This window comes from Labrus mixtus, chromosome 5 (genome assembly GCF_963584025.1).
Source record: "Labrus mixtus chromosome 5, fLabMix1.1, whole genome shotgun sequence".
Taxonomy (NCBI): Eukaryota; Metazoa; Chordata; class Actinopteri; order Labriformes; family Labridae; genus Labrus; species Labrus mixtus.
The window spans coordinates 18,523,231-18,548,725 of NC_083616.1; the positions used below are offsets into that span (position 1 = coordinate 18,523,231).

Sequence of the window (25,495 nt, forward strand, 5' to 3'; positions counted from 1 at the left end):
AATCTGCATCATGATGTTACTATTTTCTTTATAGATTATTTTTGGGCTTCCGGCTTATTAGGACAGCACATCTAAAGACTGACAGAAAGGGAGAGGGAGCAGTACTAGCATGCCCCAAATAGCACCTGGATCAGGAGCTGAACCTGCGACCTGTGTGACAAGCACTATAGCCTCTGATCATGAGGTCCATTCCAGCAAACGTGTTACTCTATATGGGGTTGACATAAAGTTAAATTTGTCAGCTATGGCTTTTCAAGATCACTGGCCCTACCATTATAATCTACGGGCCCAGGAACATTTATTTGAATTGGAAAACAACATGGAAGAATTTACTCTTAAAATGATAAAAAAGGAAACGATCTGAAGCAAAAGTAATATACAGTATTTGATCACATATTCATTGAGTTCAGTTTAGTTACATATCTATCTGCATCATGCATGGAAAATATTTCTTTACTTTTGTTCTCAACAGTGTTCAGAACCTGATTAGCTTTGAATCTCAAGCGTAGAAATGGCAAACTAAATATGTAAAATAAAACTGGACCTACTGTTATTTTAATTTATTTCCTTAAGAAAGTATCTGGCCGGGCTGCTGAGTGAACCAGTGTGGTGTGCCCACATTATTCCAGTCATCTCTTGTAATTCCTTAGTGCCGACGTTTCAAACAACTTCTTATATCTCCCGCCTTTAAAGTACTGAACAGTGAAGTCCTCTTGTGTAATTCAATTCACAGAAAAAAAGAATTCTCACTTTCAGGGATGAAAAACACTATAAATCTTTTCCCCATGCGCTTTTCTTCTCAGATGTCTTCTCTGGCACCACAAACCAGCAAAAAAAATAAAAAAGAATAATCAGAGCCGCGCATACCTGCATGTTCTCCACACTCACTGTTTAACTCAGAAAAACAAAGACAAGCAGCCGCTGGGTGAAGTTCATCCACGGAGAAGTGATTCATGTGTATGAGCCTCTGTAACACTTCAGATGTGGCTGCAGTCATGTTTTACATATCACCCACAGCTTCCCTGCTGTGCAGCTGCAAAAAGGCTTTGAAGGTGTCGGATGAATTAAAAGGTTTCTTCAGAAAAATATAAATATATATACCTGAATTGATTTATCCCACCTTAGAAGAAGGAGCCGGAGAATTATATCAGCCTTTTGGTTGTAGGTGTTGTTGAATAGGCAGCTCCTGACTGACAGAGTGTGGAATTCCTCACAACATGTTTGTATTTCTCCACTGGGTCTGACCTGATAAGACTGTTTACGTTCACCAGGACTGAATATAGAGATTAGCGCTGTTTTCTCTCTGAGAGGAAAGCCCTGAAGGAGTTTTGTTGTATTTTGAAAAGGCTTTATCAGAAGCATTTTAATCTACAAAAGCAACCGAAGAAACAAATACAAAAAACATTCGTCTTCTGAAATGTATCAACTTTAAAGCATCTGATTTCTTCACTTTTCTTTGCAAGTGCTTGTTCTTTGAGATTAGGAAACTTTCTTGATCGTTTTTAAAGTGCAAGCAAAAAAAAAAAAAAAAAAACGGCTCACCTCCGAGCCCTGTGATGACTGTGATGTTTGCGTCCTTTTCCTTTGATGCAGCCATTTCTGTCAGCAGTGTCCACCCGGGAGTCCGCCGCTTTCCTCTCATCAGTTTGTAGTGGCTGGCAGGCTGTCGTCTCTGAGCTGAGTGGAAAGAGAAAAAAATAAAATTACTTGCACTTCTCAGGAGAACTTTTCAGTGATTTTCTTTTGAGTTGTCCACACAGTTAACGCTTCCATCATACAATGGGGAGGAGGACTTAGCATGCTTGGTTAGCCATATTCCCTCTGGTCTGCTGAATATGTGTTTTATTCCCCTCCATTTCTCCCTCCGTAGCCATACTCAGGGAAAACTTGGAGGTCAGCCATTTACCATTCAAATCGAGGTGTCAATTGAAATGTAGTTATTTACATGCACCAGTTGCCCTGACATTTTGGTAAATGGTGTTTTCTATCTTTCTTGTGCTTTGCAGTTGCAGCGACATAAAATGCAAATTCTTTTTTTTTTTTTTACTAACCCAAAGCCTATTAAGCTTTAATTTTTCAACATATATCAATATAGGCATTGAAGCAAAATCAAGAAATCTAATTTTCAGCCTCATGTTTAAATAATATTTGTGGCTTCCAAATAATGCAGCTACAAGTCAGGTGTTTCCTAATCCTACCTTCCAAAATATCCTCATCCATAGTCAAATGTTCGGGCAGAACAAATGACTAAATAAACTGAACGATTAGACGTGAGCACACAGTTCGATCCTTGCTTATTATCCTCTGTTTTAGTCATGGGAGATTTGAGCATAATTACACATTCTCCTCTTCTTCGAGTAGCTCCCGTCTGATAGTAATGAGAAGATAATCAGAGACAGAGATTAGGCCGTCAACGCCACCTCCTCCTCTCCCCTCAGCGACAAGCAGGCAGGAGCCGTCGCTTTCCATCTTCCTCACCTTCCTTTTTCCTCTGCTTCTCTGCATAAGAGGGAGCGGCCCCTGAGCAGGGAACTAATAACGTAAAATGGCAGACTGGGTACTCCGACATGACCGAGTGTTTGAGAGGTGAGAGGGGAGATAAAGACAGCCAGCGCGAGGATGATTACTCTGATCAAGGAGGCTGGTGGAACAGAAACCTCTGAATGTCAAGGTGATGGGCCTCTCTTCTAGGTTGTTAATAGATATGTAAATAAAAATCTCCTTTTATATTGTACGTCAGAGCGGTGTAAATTATAGTGTTCAAATTCACGTAATAAAAAAAACGGTGGCATGGTTAGATATGTTTTTAAGCTTTTAGTTACTTTAAGCTGCCACCACATCACATTGATGCAAAAATTACAAAATCCATTTTCCAAATTCCAGAATTGCTATCAAGAAGTCACATTTATGTTGTTCTCATGTCTTTGATTTATGGTTTAAAGTAAACCAGTGGTTCTCAACTGGTTCAGCCTCATGACCCACCACCAACTCCTCCATAAAAAATGACCGCCCACATTTTAGTTTTTTTGCAACCAATCGGATTTACTCAATGAAACATTGCACAGTTTGGACCTTGGATGGTATGTGACATAACAAAGTAAAGGAACAAAACAATGTTTAATAAGCGCTTAATAGACTTTTGGGAAAAAAAATCCCAAGCAAACCATCGTGAAGCACTGAAAATTGCTCAACGACCCAATACTGGGTACCGACCCACCAGTTGAGAACCAATGTTTGAAACAAATACAATTTGTTAAATGTCCTGTTAAATGTCATTCCTTCTTCTTTTGGGTTTATATCTTTGTGAAACCCTTTGAAACCGCCTGCTGATTGAATTATGCTGTATATATCATTGCCAGCATCAGGCTAATATAGACTCCAAGTTAAATACCAGTGAGGTTTTTCTGTTTTCTAGACTACTCTTAGGAATATAAATTGGTAGCACAAATAACAGAAAACTAACTTCAGTATAAGTGATGTTGAACAGAACCCCAAACAATAAAGCTTCCAAAATAATCCTGCAGTTGAATCAAATCTTCACTTCATATTTTTTTGACAAATGCTGATCATTGAAGCCTTCATGAAAGGAGGGTGTGATGATCTTTGTGAAGCATATCTTCCTCAAATGGGCTACCTGTTAAGGCAAAATACTAAGCAATAAATGAAAACACCTGAAATAATGCATCCTTGTGGTTGTTAAGGCTGAGAAGCCATTTACCACTCCCATGTTTAATTCTGCACATCATCCAATCATTTATCAACAGTTTCCCAGTTTGAGATGAATAAAGTCCAACCGTCCATCTACCCATGTATCATATGCTACAAATAACTTACTGTATCTGTAGACCTGAGACTATCTGACAGTAGAGGTTTCAGGAACCAAAAAAATAGGGTTGGATGCAAAACTGTTATCCTGTTCAGTGTGTCATAGAGGAATACCAAACATTTGGGACATCTAATCAATCCAAACCCCTACAATCCAAGCAGAACTTTGTTCTTTTGTTACCCAACTCTCAGTCCGAGGTTATTCAATATTGAAGTAAAACTCAACACTTAATTTTACAATAAAGCTTCACCATGATAATACCCTAAAACAAACCAAGTGCTTTTAGTGCCAAAACCTGGCATTGGCATTTGAGGATTTGGAAATTGGAATGGGTTGTAGGAGCACTGAGCGCTCTTGCCTTCACTAACCTAATCAAAAGGGATGAAGGAAATAGATTGCTGGTGCTATTAAACAACCAAGATCATCCCTGGAACCTCTCTCACTCGTGTAAATTGTGTATATCTTGGTTGATGTCAGCATACGTCTCCCATGTCTTACTGCAACAGTTTAAGAGTCTGTGATTATCTTGATTACCCAGACATGTAATCTCTAGTCTAGATTATTCCCAGCAAATTCTAGGAAATCCATCATAGAAATTCTCTACACCTCCAATCTACATACATCAACAGTAAGTGCTACATCTATTGTGGCTTGTAGTTATTCACTGTCCTCCACAGCCCATGCCTTCTCTCCTATTAGCATTTAGATTTATATGTAATTCAATGTTTCTTTCAACATAGGCCATGTTCATTTGACAAAAATCTGTAGCGACTTCTGTAAGACTTCTGTACTATCTGACATTATCAATCTTTTGAAAAATAGAAAGCAAAGCCATTGTCAACTCGTAAAATACTATAAAGGAGTCCTTGGTTGCATGTAGCAGTATTTGGATCTGAAAAATAAAAGCTATAAAAAAAAGCTGCTACAGAAGAACAAAAAATGTCTGAAACATCCAGGATGTTGAACGCTCTGATGTGAGTCCCTGAGTTAAGCCTGAGTGGAAAGTGGCCCAAAGCACCCCCCCCCCACACACACTCTCAGAGCTGCGTTTGATGACTTCTAAATTAAATCGATTTGCCATCATTGATGCACATTCCCATGATCCGGCCCTGCAATTTATGTCTCCAACTTTCCAAGCCATAAGCACCCAGATTTATAGTGTGCTGTTTATATCTGTCAAATGATACCCCTGCTCCTTCCTTCTCTCTCTCTCTCTCTCTCTCTCTCTCTCTCTCTCTCTCTCTCTCTCTCTCTCAAACACATATATACGTTTACTCTCTCTCAATCTATAATCCCTTTTTAGTCCAGTTTGTAACCAGGAAATGACTGAAGGTATTTAAAGGGACAATTCAAAGCACCAAACGAGGGTAAAAAAAAAAGAAAAAAGAATGTAAATACTCTGTGGATTAAGTTGAGGACTTCATGATGGAGAATTACATTGGCATTAATCCTCCAAAATCCTGACAGGATTTGTTTACCGTAACGCAGGTAAAATGGAGTCATGGGCCAGGATCAGCTCCATGGCAATCCCAACTGAAATATGCCACGCCAAAGAGGAGCTGCTCGTTGAAACCATTGTCTGAGTGCAAAAAAAACAACCCCTGCAGCTTGAGGCCCCAACTCGATAACTTTTTAACCTCTATCTCTCTCTTGTGTCGCACACCGCATGTTTGCCTTCCTTTGTGACAAGTATTCCTGTCATCAGAGGAGTGACCGTGCTGTGACTGGCTCATGTTCAGTTCTTTGTCACAGAGGGAGCGTCTCACTCCTCTAGACCCTGTCATACACCGCTGCTGTTCCCCATCACGTGGTTGGGTAACAGATAGAGACAGATGGTGCAAGAAAAAAACACACTGCAGAATGGAACACTGCACTTTTTCTTCTTAAAAGCTCATATGTACTGTATGATCTTCCTAGGTTCTTCTGGATCGTTGGTGAAGATGGCTTGCTGTCATGGACCCCCAACCCCCCAACTCCAACTGCTATAACTATTAATATCAACCTTACATCTGTTATCATAATTATTACAATTAAAGTGAATGTTCAACCTCTATAATTATCATAATCAGTCCTCCCTGTTTCAACATCTTTGCTAATATTAGTCTGACCAGTCTTTTATCATACTTAGCTGTTACTGCTAGTACACATACTTTTACCATTATTACTGACATGTAGCTATAAATCTATCTTAGTCATTGTTGTTGTTGCTCTGTTTGTCTCTATCCTTCTCCTTCTTCCTGCATCTCCCTCTATCACACTTTAAAAGCCCAACACAGTTTGTTCAACACGAGTCTGGTTTTGTTTAAAGGTATAATATGTAGAATTTGGTTGCGAATGTTTACATCAAAATATGTAGATTCATTATAAATTGACTACACCTGTTATATGTATTTTCTTGTTGAGTACTTGCATTATCTCAAATTTTTCCAAAAGTTATCAAAGCCAGAGAAATCCATCATTTTATAGTTGTAACGGTCCGTGTCTTGTCGGCGACCGCCACGATGAGCCGCCATGGCAGACACGAAATGTTGATCGTTGCCAAGGAAACACTGGATGTTATGTCAAAGACCGCTGCATAAGCTAACGGGAGCTGCAGCTGAAAGTTGCCGTACTGTTGCCGTACCTGCTTCTTTGATAAAAACATCATGTAAATTAAACTCAGATACATAGAACATATTGTCTTTGTCAGGTAGGTTTCGCCCGTTCATATTGACAAGACGGAGTTCATTTTCACTGGGGAGAGGGGAGTAACAGAGAGAATCATTCCCATGATACCCCGCCAGCCTTGATGTCTTCTTTTGTTACTGTTTTGATTGAGAGCCTCATACCAACAGATTTTACATACCGTGCGTTTAAGGGATTTTGGGTTAACATTTGTTTTAAATTGGCACTACACAAATAAAGATTGATCGACTTATTGTTTGAAAAGAGTTGATGTAATGTTCACCACTATGTGCTTCCAAACTTGGACAAAGAGATGTGTTGAAGTACAGGATGTGTGAGAGCGCCAACGTTGTCTCCTGCAAAAAGCATCTATATGCAGCTCATTTGCCAACTAAATTTACATGGTGATGGCTGCCTGGATTCATTTAACGGACAATGTTTTTTCCAAACCAGAAAGTGGGTCACTCTTTTAAAGCACAAGTCACAGGGAGGTCAGGGTTGACAGGTTGGGCACCAACAGGAGATTTGAACACCCTGCTTCCTAAATGTTGTAACTGAAACACTTGTTATTTGTAATTTACATATTTGGTGGTAAAAAGTTGGTCTGGGGTGCTTTAGGTGCTTGAAGTGGTAAAGTTTTGAGACTTGAACCACTGTTGTTGGTTTCTACATTTTGTCAACAAAAACACAAGTATAGAAATGTCTAATCCTTTAAGGTTAGAGGAAGATCATGTTTTAGAATAAATACTGAAAAGGACAATGTTAAATGTGTTCTATTCACAGGGGATTATTATAGGGAAAACAAATTAATTCAATAGTGAAAATGTTCAAATTTGAACGTTTTGTAGGTTTGCAGTACCTTGTCTTGATTCAAAATGCATTTAATGCTTACCGCACTACACTTATGAATGGTCGCCCTTTAATTTACCTAAATGGATTTTGAGTGACTGCAATTAAGGTAAGGTTGGGAAAACAATCAACAGAAAGTTTTCATTTTTAATTACTTTAATTATTTTTTATAATTCTCCTCAAACAGGATTGGATACGTGGTCCAACAACCAATTTGAACAAGTCTTCAAAAGAAGAGAATAGTGATTTGTAATTACTTTCTTCAATAAGATATTAGTTGCAGTCTTATGAATCCAACTTTTGGGCCTGGGCTTGGTATATAAAAGTGTGCCACACTATGGTCTATTTGATGATGAAGGCACATGTCTAATCTTTGTTTCTTTTTTCTATTTAACGATCTACCTGTCTTCAGCACATTCAGCTCTTTGCTACAATTTTCATGAAACATCTTCCACTGTCAGATCCACAGGAGGATCACTATAGTTTGTGTACAGTTTTATTGTCCACATCCCATTTAGGATGTTATTTTGAAATAAACTGCTACAATATCTGCCAGCAGGTGCTCTGTAATCTGTTAACTGCTATACAGAAGAGCAGCTCTCTGTTGAAGGTTTCATAAACATATCAGATAACATGGTATAGGTGTGCAGGAAGCATGTAGGCAGCCAATAAAGAAACTAGCAAAGCAGTGCATTACAGCTCTGATGTTTGCGCTCAAAGTGTGTCAAAATCACACCAGCGATTAACACAGATTCTATTCTCTCTGCAAACACACCTGCATTCTGCCAGACGTACTGTTTACATCTGCACTCTGCTACTTCAATTTCAGTATTTACTCAAAGCGCGATAAGAAGCAGTTTGACAGTTAGCTTCTCCTGGCCTTCTGGGGAGTCGGAGTGTGTTCAGAGCTGAAAGAGGATCTACAGGGAGGCAAAAAAAAAAAACATGCAGCACTTGAATGCAACCTTTTTCTTCCATCCCTTATGTGGATATAAACCCCACTGTGACAGAATGAGATCTTAGAGTTGAGAGACACTTGAGGGGAATTTGTACATTTTCTTCTCTTCTCTGTGATCTCAATTTTGCCTTAAAGCACCAACAGATGAATGCACTCCAGCTCGGATGTGGTTTGCTCTCCCAACAGCAAATCAGTGTATATACACTCACATCCTCTAATTCTAAAGTACATTTAGTTATGTTATGCATTACATGTGAACACTGGATCATCCACAAAGTCCTATTTCTTCATTCTTCAAGATAGTATTGTATCCTGTCACATTTTAAATGGGTCATTGGGTCGTTTCCATTTTTGGCTTGTGAACATTTAAAAGAGTTGTTCCACATTTTGGGAAATGTATTTATAAGCTGAGCATGGATGAGAAATTGTAGCCAGTATCGTGTCTTAAAGCGTAACTCTAAGGAACTGCATGTTGCTAAGCAGCTATAGGAGGCTCAAGTTATACCATTGTAATAAAGTTGGATAAGATTTCTATAATTTACTTTTTTTGTTGTAAAAAACAAACAAAATATAACTTGTTATTAAAACAGCTTTAGGGATACCAGTATTCTGATTTTTTTTTATTTTAATCTGATGGGGTCAGGCTACCCTTTGCAACCTTTATTGCACCACCTGCTTGCCCTACAAACACGAACTAAAGGTGTCCTTTTAGATACATGAATAATTTGTTGTAACTACTGATGAATGTATGTTGTACTAAAACTAAATATAAAGTCATAAGTCACGAGTTAACACAATCACTGTTTAACAGTATTATTTCTGCCTTTCTTTATAATCTTGTTCTGCCTTAGGTTTTTTTTTCCACTTTAGGAGAACCACATTGGGAACCAATGGAGAAGCTAACCTACTGTTCAATATTTAGATCAAGCCCTGGTTTTCAGTGGATACAAATTATGACCTGAATAGTCTGTTTACATTTCTACACTGAGCAACAACAAAATGATGATGTTTGGAATGAAACTTTTTTAAAATAAAGACAGTGAGTATCAATACATATATGTGACTTTTTGTCTATTTTCAGTACCTCTCCTCTAAAATCACTGATATAGATTACATTCTCCAAAAAAACAACACTTTAACCAGTCTTTTGTTGTGATGGTTACCATGCCAGCGCTCAACAGGGCTGCGGAGTGCTGGACTCAAGCCTAATAGTTCAAGTGAATAACAAACTGTGTAAGTTAAGAGGATATACATGGAAGGATCAATACAGCTTACCCTGGAGCTAAACAATGAAAACAACAACAGGGATCAATGGATGATACAACATTTTAAGATGTCTAAAAAGAAAATGATGAATTTGAAGCCAAAGAACTTGTACCAGGTAATAACTGCTTTCAAGATTTTTGTTTTTAATCTCAATAAGAAAGTCATTTTGAAAAATATTTTTGGGTCATTTTTACGGCAGCAATAGCTTTAAAAGAGTCGCCATCTGAAGTAGTCTTATAAACTTTATTTAAGAATTAAGTAAGCCTTGAAAAATATTTTCTCTGTTAAAATTCTGTACAGTGCAGTGGCACTCAGTCCAACAATCCAAACATCTGATAATTCAAAGCAAAAGGTTTCCAAATTGTCCAAACTACTGTAGCCCTTAAGGAGCTCCACCTTTTGTCACAAGCTTGTCAACATATTGTCAAAGCTGTAAGAGTTGATAATGGAGACTATGAAGTGTTTTGCATGAACGTCATCCTCTCAGGAATAATTTGTGAAACATGAAAGTGCATTACCCTGGTTTTATGTTTTTTCTACGATTCAACAAATGATTGAAGAGATCCCCTGCCTCATATGAAATTAATAAACTTTTTATTATCCCCGTCAGAGCCACCGGGAACCATTGATTATTGTTATATTACTATAGTGATGATAGTGGAGATAATTACCAGGGAAATAGATGATCTAGACTAGAGCAACAATTAAAGCTATAATAGGGTGGTCCAGGGGTTACTGGCTCTAATTTACAATAAGTTTCAGACTCGAGTCAAGAACATCTTCATCATCACCCAAAGGACTTGTGCAAGGAATTATACCACAAGGGGAAAGGACTTAAACACATCCCTCACAGAAATAACTGTTACCGCACTTGTAACCTGTCCAAAGTTTTCATGGAAACAAGGATACTTTTGCACAAAGTGTTGATTAAATGTTCAGAGAGTTTGATGAAATCAATTAGCTGAATACTCACACGAACATGGGCATGCAATCAAGCAGCCTAAATCAATTAAAGCAAAGGGCAAAGGATCAATGAAGCTGCCATTAAAACTTTAGAACATGTCATTAGGTTTCTGTACTAAAAGCTTGACATTTATAAGATGGCATTCAGAGATTTCAAAACATACTTACAATTAAATGAGCCCCTCAGTGAGCTGGTATTTTCAGTCAAGTATAATCAGACGTCTGACTGCCGAACACTTAGGTTGCCATGAAATTAATACTTTTCCCATTGGAGTTCCTGGGAGAAATGTTCCTGGGGAACGTCATGCCTTCTGGAACAAGTCTGGTCATGTGAAAATGCTGTTTCGTTTCTTATGGGTAAGAAAATAACCTCATGTATTCCCTCCCCAGCTGAGGTGATTTTTCTCCTTAAAGAACGCAGATGGGTAATAGATTTCTTTGGTGACGTTCCTCCTGCCAGAATAAATTGCGAGGATGGATGCAAATCCTTTTGAGCTGCTGAGATCAGCCCCAAATTGGCCGCCTCATCTTCCTCACAATGCATGATGGGAAGGCAGAATGATAGAAGTGAACATCAAAGATTAAACGGATGTACAGCCCCAGTTAGGAGGTTTTACTGACTCCAGGCAATCTCTCGTTTTTGCTAGTGTGCTCCAAATGTCACATCCAACTTCAGCATTAAGCTTTGGATGTACATTAGGGTTAGAATAAAGGACAGAGGGAGTTCATTATTCTGATTTAATTCCAAGCTCAGATTTTTATCTTTAAAGGAATTCTCTTAACAATGTGTTCTGAAAAGCTTTGACATAAATTGTATTAACAAATGATGGTGGAGTAAATTCATTTTATTCTACTTTAATCTTTTACTCCTCAAATATTTGTCAGCTATAACAATTTTAAGGCTTAAACTCGTGTTCAATATATTTCAAACGGCTTCCAATGATTTAAGCTGGTGAGACCTTAGAAAATGATAGTTACACCATTTTTCTCAGTGAAATGTTCGTCATTTGTCAGCAGTTTCAAAGAAGAGGGATTTCTTCTTCAAACCTCAGATTTTTCCTTTTAATAACTATTCAAAGCTAAAAGAGGTCAAAATAAATGTGGTTGCAAACAACTTCACAACTATCAAGAACCCTTCCCTTTTTACACTGTTGGAAAATGTGTTGAGAATTGCTCCTGCTTGATCAGCTGGAACATAAAAGTGTTGCTTCCTTGTTGAAGTAGAACTGTGAAAAGTTTGTATACATTCACTTTGATTACTTTAAGCCTTTCATTTACCTTTCTTAAATTGTGTAAGAAGGACTTCAGATGCCTGATGACATTTTCAAGATTATGTTTAGATCTTGGTCGAGTTATAACCAAGTGGCACCCTCCGGTCTTGAACAATGAAGCCAATGCAGAAGTGCAAAATCCTGTAGTTTGTCGCGTGTCTGCTTGAGGATGGCTCCAGGAGCCCCGGAAGTAGCATACACCCCAAAAAAGCCATTAACAAATTAACAAGTTAAGGAACTAAAAACGAAAAATAGTTCTAATTAGTTATTGTCATTACTGGCACACGCTGTATGGGGGGTGAATTTTTAAAAAAAGTCTCTGTTTAAACGTTTTATCCATAGTCAGGTGCGTAGCTGACATGAAGGTGGGCACGATGTAACGGTTTTGTCATAAGGCTTAAAACCCGCCTCAGCTCCAGCTCTCAGCCTGTCGTTAGGTTGACTGAAAGTTAGGCTGAGACGGTTAGTGCAGCCTGAATGATCTATTTACCGTCACTGTCCTTGCGGCCCTACAACCTGCCTGGCCCACCAAGAATGTTTCCTAGTTCTCCCGATTACCAACTCCCTGCTTGAAACAGACTGAAATTTATGCTGATGTCCTATAAGAGCAAACGAGACTATCAGGGAGATGATGACTTTTTCGACAATGTACAATGTGCTGCCTGTCAGTGATGCTACCACCTGGGTGTCCAATAATCATACATCTACATTACAAGATCCCTAAAAAGATAAGACATCTGACTTTTTTCCTATGGGGTAGCAAAAAAAGGTAGAGATTCTCGTAGTTGCTTTAAACACTAATATTCATCATAAAAAAACAGTGGGTAAAGATTCAGTTTCCCTTGAACCAACTCAAATATTCCATGTGTGTCCTAGGGACCGCCCAGGAACTAAATATAAATCCAACATCACTGTAAACGCTTTCAACACTACTTTGATTACTGTCAGTTAACTGAGTGTTATCTGTTGTAAACAAACTATCATCATAGTTCATAATGTGGTCGGTGATTACATTTGGAGAACAACTGCCTGGATTATTTCCATCTGAATGACAACACTGAGGTGAACATTTTCCCCTCACTATCTATCAGCTAATCAGCAGTGGTGCACCCTTCCCCCTTCTTGCGTCTGAGAACGCTGCGAGCCAGAGTGACTTTGAAGACAAGTGAGGTTGGTTTATTCAATTATTGTGTCCTGATGATAAAATGGGAGCAACATAATGGCTTGATTAATTTCCTTATCACGGTGAGCACAAAGAGTAATTACAAGCAAATCCACGGCTTGGTGAACCACACATCAATCAAATTAAAGCAGTCTCCACTCGGCAGCAATCACTTCCAGAACAGAACAAATGAGTCGATTGGCTCAGACCTCCGCCTCAGGCCAGGGAAGTGTTTACTTAGGAGCTGTAACTTCAAGTAGAGGTTACTCAGGGTGATTAGAAAGCTTCGAACATGTCAGAAATCTTAATAGAAACTGTGTATGCGCAATTGCACTGCCAGCGTTAGCGAGGCTGTGCAGAAACTCTGTGACTTTTTTAGTCTGAAGCCAGTCATTAAAGCTCATGACACTCTTGCAGCCTGGCTGTTTCAAAGCAGCAGGAAAATGTAGGAACTGTGATCAAATGTCAACACATGATGAAGCATGAGAAACTCCAACACCTGCAATCACACCCATTACACATATTTAAAATGCTAATTTCCTGTGAGCAGCTTTTATTTGGAACTAAATTGATGATTGAGTTACATGACTGTCCACTTGAATAATTTGCTGTTATAATGAGTAAAGTGGCCTAGCTCCTTCACTGTAAATGCAAGGCAGAATTAAAGCGGACACAAAGTGAAGGTCCCGTTATGACCTACCCTGACATCCCTGCTTATGTCAATGGCTGGGCCTAGAGATTTTGTCATTAAAATTCTTGAATTTACAGATATAATGAGGCTAGAGTATGTTCACAAATGTCATAATGGTCATGGAAGTCAATGGAATTACTAGTCCTCAAACATACATTTTACAACTTCATGGGAAAAAATCCCTCTGGTGGACAATTAAAAGCTTTTGAACTTTTCCCAAATACTTGCAATGACAGTGATTCCTCACTGCCAGTTCTTTTTTTAAATAGAAAGCCTGGTGGAAAATATTATTTTGATGGATCCACACAGTATTTCAGTAAAAAATAAAATTAGGCTAACAAACACAATTTGACTACGTTGCAAGTTACATGCATTGGAAAAAACTAAAATATCGGAGCAGCAGTCAAATCCAACCGCTCTATTCCCAATGCAGGCCTCGAACATCCCATTAAAATATATATTGAAAATCTAGATGTTTCTCTCAAGAGTTATGTAAATGAGACATTTAACATCAACTTGAAGATGAACCTTTTTCGGAAAATAAATGTTTTACGGCATTAAATCATAGCTTAAAGGTTTCATTTGACTCAGGTAAACCTGCTGGATTCAGTTGGCAGCTCTTTCTATTTGCCGACTCTCCGTAGAGCTTAAATCAAATCACCAGAGCTGTTAGTGCTGCGGTTCATTACAGGAGCCACTACAGGCTGAGAGGAGAGGAAAACTTGTAGGAGGGAATATCACAATTTGAATAACATCTTCATACTAGAAGCTGCTGCTGCTGCCATGGGTATAGAAAATGTATTATGGTGGGGGTGGGGGTTGAGATGTCAAAGTCACACACAGTCACATGCATTTGTCAGTACGTTCTGTGTGGTATAGTAAGATGCAGCATCACTTCCCTGGGGATTGCACAGTAAAACCAGAGGTTCTATTTAAAAAAAAAAAAAAAATGGCACCATTCCCTATTGCTGCTACTTTACATGTTATTCCTGTTACAAGCTTCTTTGGCCTGAAAAGCAAAATGTTTGACAAAGTTTATTCGAGTGAAGTAAACAGAGCCAAGGCTGACGGAGTAATCAGCAGCAAGTGAACACAATAGCAAAGAAAAGACATTTCTACATTGGCATATAGACAGCACACCCAGGAGACAGCAACATGCAAAACAAAGCTCGTCTGAGTGCCGATTAGTCTGGAACCTCATAATAGTTACACTGTGGTGCTGCCATCATCATCATCATCACAGCCATCATCGTCATCGTAATGCCCTTTGTGGTCAAAATCGATGACTCCATTAAGAAGAAGCCTTTAGAAGAAAAATAACAGTAGTGTCACATGGTCCTCTTAGCCCAGACTGTTAACATCTAAACTGGTAGTGTTTCTCCTCTTTCACGCATCATAAACTTTATATGTGCATCAATTACTTGCTTCCAAATCGAGTTAGAAGTGATTAGAGGGTTCTTTGTGCGAAGGCGGAAAGAGGGAAGCGGGCATAGTTGGGTTTAATTAGCTGCTTGTGAGGCGTACTTCCTCACTGCACGTCTTCCTGTGTGAAGGAGATTACTGAAGAGCCTTCTGCAGATGCTAATGTATGTGAAGTGCAGCGAGCAATAATCATTGCACACCCTGAGGTTAATTAGCACAACCATAGCACCATACATGAAGAATGGCCAGAAGGAAGCTGCTAAGGAAAAAGCCTGCAAGTGATTGGCACAAGTTTCTACAGGGTTTGTCCAAAGTAGAAGACAACGACTGGAGCCTTCAAAAAAAGGTTTGAAAAGGGAAATGGGCCTGCGAGTGTAAGCTTTGAACGAGGTCTTATTGTTCCCAATGCGGTCTAATTTGCTCTCTCAAACAGCAGCTGACAGGTGGGTTCAGGATCGGGTATTTGTTAGATTTTGTGACAGACTAAATAAACACTCCACACCTCTTCCAATTAATTGAGAAAACAGACAGAAAATAAAACTGCCACCTGCTTGAAATGTATTTAGCCAATTAAACAAGTGATATTTACCAGCATCTGCAAAGAAAACTGTAAATAACTTTCATCATGACACTGAAGCTAATTTGGAATCGGCTTTGACAGACCAGCAGCCACAGATCTGTGCGTCAAGGACCTTTTGGGATGCTTTCTCCTACTTCCACCTCCAATTATCAACCATCATACTTCTTTGTAATTGCTCTATGGGAATCATTTCTAGCATTACGGGTTCCTCCTCACACCTGTCTGCATGCACAGACCTCGACAGGCAAACAGATTGGGACCTTACAATTGCTATTTCAATCTCCCCTCATGCCTTAATGAGCTGCAAGAGTCCCACACTAATTTGTGTCAGTAAACGTATCAGGTTTGCACGCGGCCATGACAGACAGAATGAAGCTCACTGGGCCAATCGACACAGGACGCAGAGTGAGGGAACTCCTGACAAGATCTGGATCTATGCTGGTGATAAAGGAGTGTTCAGAATAAACCAGCATGTTCTTTCTTTTTCTTCAACCTCAGCCTCAGCAGATGCCCTTTCCCATGCAAAATAGCCATGTGAATTATTCACGAAGGCTCACTTGTGACCATGTTACACAGTATCTGTTCCCTCATTAGATAATCAATGTCAGCGGAATGGAAAGTGGAACAGAATTTAGAATAAAGAGGATTTTTTTTCCCACTGCCCTTTCTATTGAATTACCCTCATAGGAGCAGTGTGCAATCTGGCAGGGAGGGTTGAGTCTGAAAATGTTACATCTGAATCCCTGAATAATGATGGGTTTTCACATGTCAGTCTACACTATTATTAACATATCTATAATAAATCACATGCAGCCAGAAAAAGGCTTTCAGAGAGGTTGATGATTGGATACATTCATCAAATTATAGATTATAATTAAAAGAGCTGTTCTAATACAGACACCAGCAACAGCCTCAAACACTGCCTTAGATGCTGCAGCATGAAGTATTTGCAAGTAAGCCAGTCTATGCAATGATCCGACATAATTACCAGTTCCCCTTAAAAAAAAAAAAAAAAAAGCTTAATTATAGTGTGATCATAACAAACAACAATCGTTTGGTGCTAGCAGAGTATAAACTGTTAGTCAAAGCTAGAAAAAAGTATTAAATATGATGCAATTTTTATTGCATGGGTGACAGAAACATACTTGGTATTGGCCAATAGTTAAGTCAAGGTATCTTAATTGGTGTCAGAAGGGAGGAGAAAGGGTATTAAAACACTGCCAATTAGAATTCAGAAGCCTTCCTAGAGTAAATAAATGCAATGACAACTATTTTTACCCAGAAACTTGTTTTGAAAACTTCACTAGGTCCAAAACAATTTTGAATCCCCCGACACCTGTCCCTATCCTCCTCAAGGAGCTCATTTCAGTTTTCACACTAGGCAATGTGTCCTATCCTGCTGGTTCTGGAGCGCAGACAGGAGCAGGTAAACTATCCCATGGTTTCTTCCTCACACTCCGCATCTTTGTCACCTATCAGGTGTGGAGCAGGAGCAGATGGAGGCACAGCGTCCAACAATTCTAGCAGACTCACCACCGGTTTTTTTTTCGGCTATAAATGTACGACGATAGATGCCGTCATTTGCAATCCGAAGCCAACTGCCTCCTGCTCTTCTCGTACGCTTGTTTCACAGACCTCAGGGCTTGTTTCACCCTCGCCTCTGCTTTAACCTTCTGTCTCAGTTTATTTGAGTTTCGTCCAAGAAGCTGAGTCTTGGTTTGAGTTGAGCTCGGTAGTCCTGCACCACCTGCTGTCTGTGTGTATCAAAGTCAGAACCTCCTCCCACGTCTGCTGCTACACCCTGTGGGTTGTTATATGGGTCACGGGTATCACATCCTCAGTGTAATCTCTTTTTCTCCATCCTTTTTACTTTTGTCCCTCTTATTTTTCTACTGTCCTCAAGTGGATTGTCAGATATCTCTGCTTATATCCTACTCCAGTGTCCTGATATTCCCTTAAAAGCTGTCTCTTTCCATCATCTTTATCCTTGTGAAAATCCCATTATGTCTACTACTCAAACACACCATTGGATTTGTGGTAAACACAACACCATTTTGTCCTCTCCTCATGATGTGCATGTTTGTATAGGTATGCAGAAGTTTAGAACAAGCCTGACTCCTTTCACAAGATTCACATTAGTTATGCATCCTGGCTATCTCATCTAAAATAATCATCTTAAATTTGGAGCAGGGCCGCGCAGAATGCGACGACTGCAGAGAGCAATCAAGGCACCCGCTGACTTCCCATTCCTCCACCCACCGCTCCCATTCGATGCTAATCAGTCGGGGTGCTGCTGACTGTCTGCGAGACATGATCTGATTTTGAGAGAGACGCGACATTAGCCTGTGAAAGATAAGCATAGCAGCCTTCACAATGAACTGTAATCAGAGTTAGCATGGTGGTTCCAGTGATTTGGGGATCTTAAGATTCTATGAGCAGGAAATAAAATATCTTCTGAGCATACTGTAAGTCTCTTTCTCTTTTAAGCACTCTCTGCGGGGGTAAACGATCATTAACTACTTGCCTACAGGTAATGATAACGTTAGGCTTAACCTTGACTATGGCTGAAGATCGCACAGAATACTGTCATGATTTGGTCTTTTTTAGTTTTGTTTTTCAGTGTTTCTTTATGTTCTAGTGTGTTTTGTTCATTCTTGAGTTCTGTGTGTCTTCAGTGTATGTACTTTGTAGTTGTCCTCAGTGTTTCTTGTCTTGTGTTCATTCCTTCCTTTGTGTGTTTCCCTCCATTGTGATTGCCCTCATTGTCTTCACCTGTGTCATTAGTCTAACCTGTGTCTGATTACCCCTGTGTCTATTTAGTCTCTGTGTTTCTTCCCTTCTGTGTCAGTTCATTGTATGTCGTTTGTAATATGTCAGTTTACTCGTGGCTCCATGTTTTCTCCTGATTGGATTTCTGAAGTGAGTTTTTGTTTGCCTTTTTGTTTAATTAAATATTTTTTTTGTTAATTCTGCACCTGGGTCCTCCTCTTAGTTTTCTCGATCCGTGACAAATACTCTATAATATCTAGTTATGCTTCTATGCCTTTACAATTAAAAGAAAGTGGGAGACAAAATCTTTTTGTGTTTTCCTGGAGATATAACGCAACATAAAAAATTCAGTTATGGTGGGTATGGTTTTCAGAAGCATCCCTTTTTTTTCCCATTTTTGGTCTTTTTCTCTGTAGTTTCTAGGAACACACTGTCCTTAATATACCATACTTTAAACTGGAGCTGAAATAGTTTGCCAATGAAATTAATTTGATGTTTAATTAATTGATGAATCACTCAATAAATACTCAGGTATTGTTTCAGGGCAAACTGAAAAGTAGCTTTTCAATTGTATATGCGGTTTTCTTCTTTGTCAACAGCAAGGGCTCAAGAGAAACTAATACAACTTGTCTTTTCAAGGGTCAAGTGTTAAAATGTCTTTCTCGTTTTAGCTCTCCAATTATGTCCTTTGTTCACTACTTTAAAAATATCATCTGAAATGAGTCTTTACCATTTTTGAAAGTGGTAGATGTTTTTTGCAAAACTGACATTTAGTCAGTCCTTTTTTCTTAAACAATGTTTCTTTTTGAACAGAATATTTTGGCACTTGCCCAGCCCATGCACCACATCATTATTCTTACATTAATACTCTTGAGTCTTGTACATCTTACTAACAGTAAGATGTACATTATCTGTTGCAACATGTTTTCTCAGACTTTCACATCACCGTAAAATCAAACAAGTTCTGTGATGCACAGCAGTTTTAATCCATGCTGAAATAACAATGTTCCACAACACAACTCCACCTGCTCCCTGGAGGACTGCTAACCCTTCCTGGAGATTGCTGGAGGTGACCCCATTGCATGTTGGTACACATAATTACCATTTCCCTACAGGGGAATGGGTGATCAATGAGAGAATGACCTTCCCCTCTGTATGCACTTTCCTAAAAGTCAGATAATAAATTGGCTCATCTCAGCTCACCTCCCCTACCATACATGTTATTTAGAGGGCTATCTGAGGGAGTCCATTACCGTTTTATGGAAAGGAGGTTCATTCAATTTGCTGCTGACCCAATGAGAAGTATGGATGCATTGCGAGGGGGCTCAAGGGCAAGTGAATTATTCCATTATCTTTAATGTGTGGGAGGTCTGAGGCCGTCAAGGTCCCAAGGGGATTTATTTAGCTGTGTAACCTCTGTTCCTCCAGGGAGAACAATGACAATGGAAATACAAATGGACAAAATGGACTGCCTCATGCTTATTAAGGCGTTTTAATTGATTTCTATGGTATATTTCTATTTTGAAAAAAAGTAAATCCTAAAAAAACCTTTCTGTGTATTTTTCAAATGATCTTTTACATTCTTCAGAGTAGATTTAGAATCATAATTTCTATCAATATTATGTTTGTTTCAAAAGAAGCCTACCCAATTTTAAAGCTTGAAAGCATTTTCTAAGCTTTCATTGATACACTGATTATTGATACACTCGTGTTAAATTACCATATTTAAATATGTGAATATATAAAAGTCTTCTTTCCTTTTCCCAGGTGTTAAACTAAAGCTTTGATAGACTAAAGATAAAAGCAGACAACAGTCACATACCAGTTTGTCGTTGCTAGTTAGGTGTTTAAGTGCAAAAATATAACCAAAGATTGTCCCCATTCTTACAAATTGGTCCCATCTTACAATACTTCATTAACTCTCTAGCTGGGAACATATCCCATAAATGCGATGTTATGTATTGGAATGCTGAGTATATTGAAAGTAGATCTAATTGTGAGGCTCTATGAAAAGCATCACTGCTTTATTACACAGGTAAACAGGCGTAATATTAAAAATTGCACATTTCATATCCTTCTCCGCCATGCAGGCCGTATTGGGAAATAAGATATGTTCAGGAATAATCCCTCAAGGCGTGTATGAGGCATCTGGCGCAAAGCCTGTCAGCTGCTTTAGACACCGTCAGTGTGTTGACAAGTTTTTTTTGTCATTTTTCTGGCAACAACAGCCGTTCTCTGAGCGAACAGGAAAGCAGCGGCACCTTAGAAGTGTGTATACTTAATGTAAACTAGAGTCTCTCCCTTTTGTTACAGAAATCCTACAAGCCCATTTCTCACAGAGGAAATAAAAGCAAGGAGTGGGAAACATAAAAGTGACACAGGAGTGTGGAGTCCACTCTCAGGACTCAAGGGAACTGGAGGAGTTTTAAGGTCAGTCAGATTCTGCATTGTTTGGAGTAGAAGCAGATTATAAAAAACAGAGGAGGCAAAATACAAGTGGCTTAAGCCTTATTCTTATGGGGCTGCTTTAGTTCAGATTGTTGGGAACTCCATGCAATTAAAGAATAATCTGCACAACCTCAATCTTTATTTAAAAAAATATATCGTTGCTTAGTGATCTGTACAAGTGCAACATAAAAAAGCTGAATTTTAAACTAACTTTCATCATATCTATGGATCATAACGTCCATAGCTGGAAGATTTCAAGAATAAGTATAACGGCTCTCATTATGTTTATGTTAACGTCTGACTGTCAACCAAATATTGGCTGATGCAATTGATTGAATAGAACTGTAATCCCAAATTGAAAGTGTTAAAGCAATTGTATGGATATAAAATGGGAACATTTGCAATCATTTGATTTGCAATGGATGACAATTATCATTGTACTTCTCAACAGACATTTTTCAGAAATCTAGAAAACTATTGAAAAGAAATCATCTCACGTCCTCGAGTAATATTGCTCTTGTGGTAATTGGGAATGGAGCTTTAGGCCAGGATTAGAGCTGATAGCACCGGCGCTCATCCACAATGATGACCTGAAGGCTAAAACGGTACTTTGCTAACTGGATTTTTTAAACTTGACTCCTCCAATCTGACGTAGCCTAACCTTGGCGGCTGTCAGTCAGGCTGGAGGACAGTCCTCTCGACTCTGAGTTTATGAGGAAAGATAGGACGTCTGTGAGATTATGCCTCCTTTCCAATATGATATTAGCCCTTAATCTCCTGCCTCTCTCAACACCGACTGGATGAGGTGCTGTAAGGGTGGCGACAGATGAAGAGAGGGATGGTGGACGACTTCGTTGTTGAAGGAGTAAATATGTCAATCACTGGAAATGCTGAGAGGTTTTTCTTGAAGAGGACGAGAGGAGAAGCCAACAAGCTAACTTGCATCCTCAAGAACATCGCTACCTCAAAAGGATTCAGATGTATTATGGCAGGATACATTTCTGACAAAAAGTTATTATGCAGAATGAGATTATATAAATGTTTCCTTATCAACACACACACAGACACAAATGGAGATTTTGATTCATTTGAAACACCTGCAATTCAAAAGCACTGCATTTCAAAAGCATTTTTCATCAGGTTGAATAACGAGGGTAATGTGCAGAAAATCAAGGACTCAGATAAGTGGATTAAAAATAGACTCTATTCTGCTCTTTGACTTTGACGTTGATATCTCAGTGCATTAAGTTTTTCCCTTCGGCCATCATGGGAAGGATTATGCCACCAGTCAAGATCTGTTTGTTTACGCAAATCATTGCTTGATAGGCCAACTTTTCCCCTCCCAACTCAGCTGCATAAATCAAACAGGATGAGGGCGTCCTGCAGTCAAACTAAAGCCTGCGGCTCAATGTTCAATATATGATACAGTGTGTTTTGCTTTTATTTTGCTGCAGTGGGCTGTGAATCAATAAACAAATATGAGAAGATGTGGGTTAATTTGAAAGTTGATGAGATTAGGCAAATGTTCTGCAACTTTTGTCCAATGAGGCATCATAAATTTGCAAACAAGGCTCACATTCATTTCTTTCTCTTTTAGACTTTTTGATTCCTTGCCAAAAGGTTCCCTTGGTACATTGGAAGAGAAATGCCACACAAAAAAATCCGGCTTCCAGAACGGCCTTAATAATTTAGCAGTCTTCCACAGATCGAGGGACCAATTCATTTGAGGACAAAAGGCACTCGTGCTTCGCCCTGGACGGATCAAAGGCAAATCGTTAATTTTGTGCCTCCTGTTCTAGTCAGATCTGGTGTTTTATTGTGACAAGATTCCCTTAAAATGGCTTCAGAGTCAAAGAGAGTGCTGAGACAAAACAATTCTCCTCCTCCTGCAAGGGCACTGCTGAGCCCAAGTTTAAATTGAATGCCCCAAAATAACTGTTTAATTATGTGGCTATCAGAGAGGCTTTCATGTTTTCCAAATGAATCAGGCCCAGCGCGATAACTGATGCTTTCATCGATGCAAAAGTGGAATTGAAAAGAAAAGTTATTCCCGCTGGTAGCACAACTGAAAGACATTGGATTGAGCAGAGACCCTGATTATTTTTTTTATAATTAGGCGGAATATCCCCAGATCACCCTGATCACTACCAGATAAATTTAATTAGTGGCCATATCCGATGGCCAATGCCGTGTCCATTTCTTCATAAAGTCACCCGTCTGAGGCTGACAGACACCCTATTTTTTTATGTTTTACAGTTATGGTAAACTCAATGCCAACATTCAACAATAGCGGGAAATAAAGCTGCTTTTTAAATGTATATTTAATCACCAGCGTTTTGAAGGCTCTTTCTGTAAATTTAGGCTTTTTAATCTGAATCAGAATATGGTTCAATAACAGCATTATGAATATACATGACACCGTATCATCCTCACTCACTAACACATCATCAAAACATTTCTAAATATTCAGCCAGTGACTTGTACTTGAACTGTGCTTGTCAAACCAAATCTGTCATCGACTGAATGAGCTTGTAATTCATTTTCATGAAGGCTGCCTATAGCCTGTAATGAAATACTGAAACTAAGTTTATAACAGATCACCTCTCCGTGATGAGGAATAAGGCTGACTTTGAAGGCAGACACTTTAATTACACTTGGATTGTGCACAACTTGCCTTGTTGACAGAACAGAATAGAGTAATTGATTATATATGGATTTACAAGACAAACAAGACAACATGTTAGAGTTAGCTGAGGACATTTCTATTTCCAAAGTGGTCTCAAGATTATTAAATACAAGACCAGCATCACAGTACAATACAGAATTAAATTAGAGATGAAAGGAAGAGGGCTATGAGCTAATGGCTAATGCTAGGATAGCAGAAATGGTGGTGCTAATATGCTTATGATTAAAAGTGTAGTGCTTGTGGTCTCCTTGATCATTTTAGTTAACACTGAGATCAGGAAAGTTGAACACAATGACTCTGTCATCTATGATTTTGAATAACTAAATATGCAACAATCTACCTGAGAGACACATGGTTAAAAAAAATATATATATAAGCCAACGTTCACCTACATTTTTTTCCTCCTCTTCACAGTTTAAGGTCAGATGGTATGTACGTCACTTGTAAAAGGGTCTTTTTCCTCATTATGAAATGGTTATCTTGATTATCGCAATTCTTAAGTATTGGAAGACAAGTAATAACAGAGTAAGTAATGGAATAAGTAAGTAATGGACAGACAGACTGCAACGGACTGCAGAAAAAATCATTGGTGTCGACCTTCCCCCCAATCCAGGACTTATACCAGTCCCGGGCCAGGAAACGGGCAGGTAGTGTCACTGCAGACTAATCACACCCCGGACACAAACTTTTCAAACTCCTCCCCTCTGGCAGACGTTACAGAACACTGTACGCAAAAACAACCCAACATAAGAACAGTTTCTTCCCCCAGGCTGTCACTCTGATGAACGCTAAACAGTCACAGAGTGTCAGACCTGTCGCGGTGAAATGACTCTGAACCAACCGTCACTGTGAATATACATATGTATATATATATTATTTAATTTAAATGATAATATACGCACACTTATTTATGTAAATACTGTAATTGACATCTTAATTGACCCATCTGTCACATAACTGCATTTTACTTATCATGTTACTTCATCATCTTTTGCACTATTCACCACTGCACTGTTTCATATTTAGTCATATTAATATTAGTCTTTTTCTTATTATGTTTATTGTTGATATTTAATATTGTACCTGTACATAAGAGAGCACAGTTCACTAAAGTTAAATTCCTTGTGTGTGTAAGCATACCTGGCCAATAAATCTGATTCTGAATAATTATACATTATTCATCGTTTTCATGTTGAAACAAAGTGTTGGACTAACATATACTTGCGACCATGCCACTTGCAAGTCTTTAATAACGAGTTAGTCATCAAAGGACAAACTATTCTTCAAGTTAAATTAAAATAGGATGGATACAACAGTGACATATATTGTATTCATAATTAATAAAACCGGTTTTCACCCATTCTTATAGCTAGTTCCTGATCCAATTCATGAACTATTCCAACATCAAAAAACTTTAACATACTTTCCAACATACTTTCTTACAAACTCTGACAAACAAACTGGTCACTGAAGCAATGACTCAGCAAAGCTGTTTGCTAAACTGCATCCACAAAGTTATTTCTGCCTTCATCGCTACCGAAAAGCCATCTACTATATTTAACACACGTCTAATGACCGAGCAGTTCACAAAGCTGTCACTGAACTTAATTAAGGAAAGAAATGAGCCATTTCCTGAAACCAAGGCAACAGAAAACATCAATCTAATAGCGTTTGGGCAGTGTGCTGATGTTGTGTAAAAATGATTACTTTCGTTAATGATTCTCTGGAGTTTGCAAGCATCAAATGTCACTGAGGATCTATACTTTTCTAAAGTCTATATAATTTGAGAAAACATCCACTTACTGGTGTGTTGCTTAGTTTTTACAATATGAGAACACCAATTAATATAGATTTTTTTTTCTGACAATTCATAAACAAGTTGTTCTATAAGAGTCCAAACGAGGATAATATCTCCCATCTCTTGTCTGAGTGATCTGCCC

At 38.7% G+C, this 25,495-nt stretch overlaps 1 protein-coding gene across 1 annotated transcript in view; it reads right to left on the bottom strand.

Annotated features, from left to right (window-relative positions):
• srrm4 (serine/arginine repetitive matrix 4) overlaps positions 1-25,495 on the bottom strand; it is a 68,342-nt gene that overhangs the window by 24,247 nt on the left and 18,600 nt on the right. Inside the window, exon 2 of the mRNA XM_061038391.1 lies at positions 1,543-1,677. Coding sequence (XP_060894374.1) covers positions 1,543-1,677 — 135 coding nt within the window. The remainder of the gene's footprint in view (positions 1-1,542; positions 1,678-25,495) is intronic.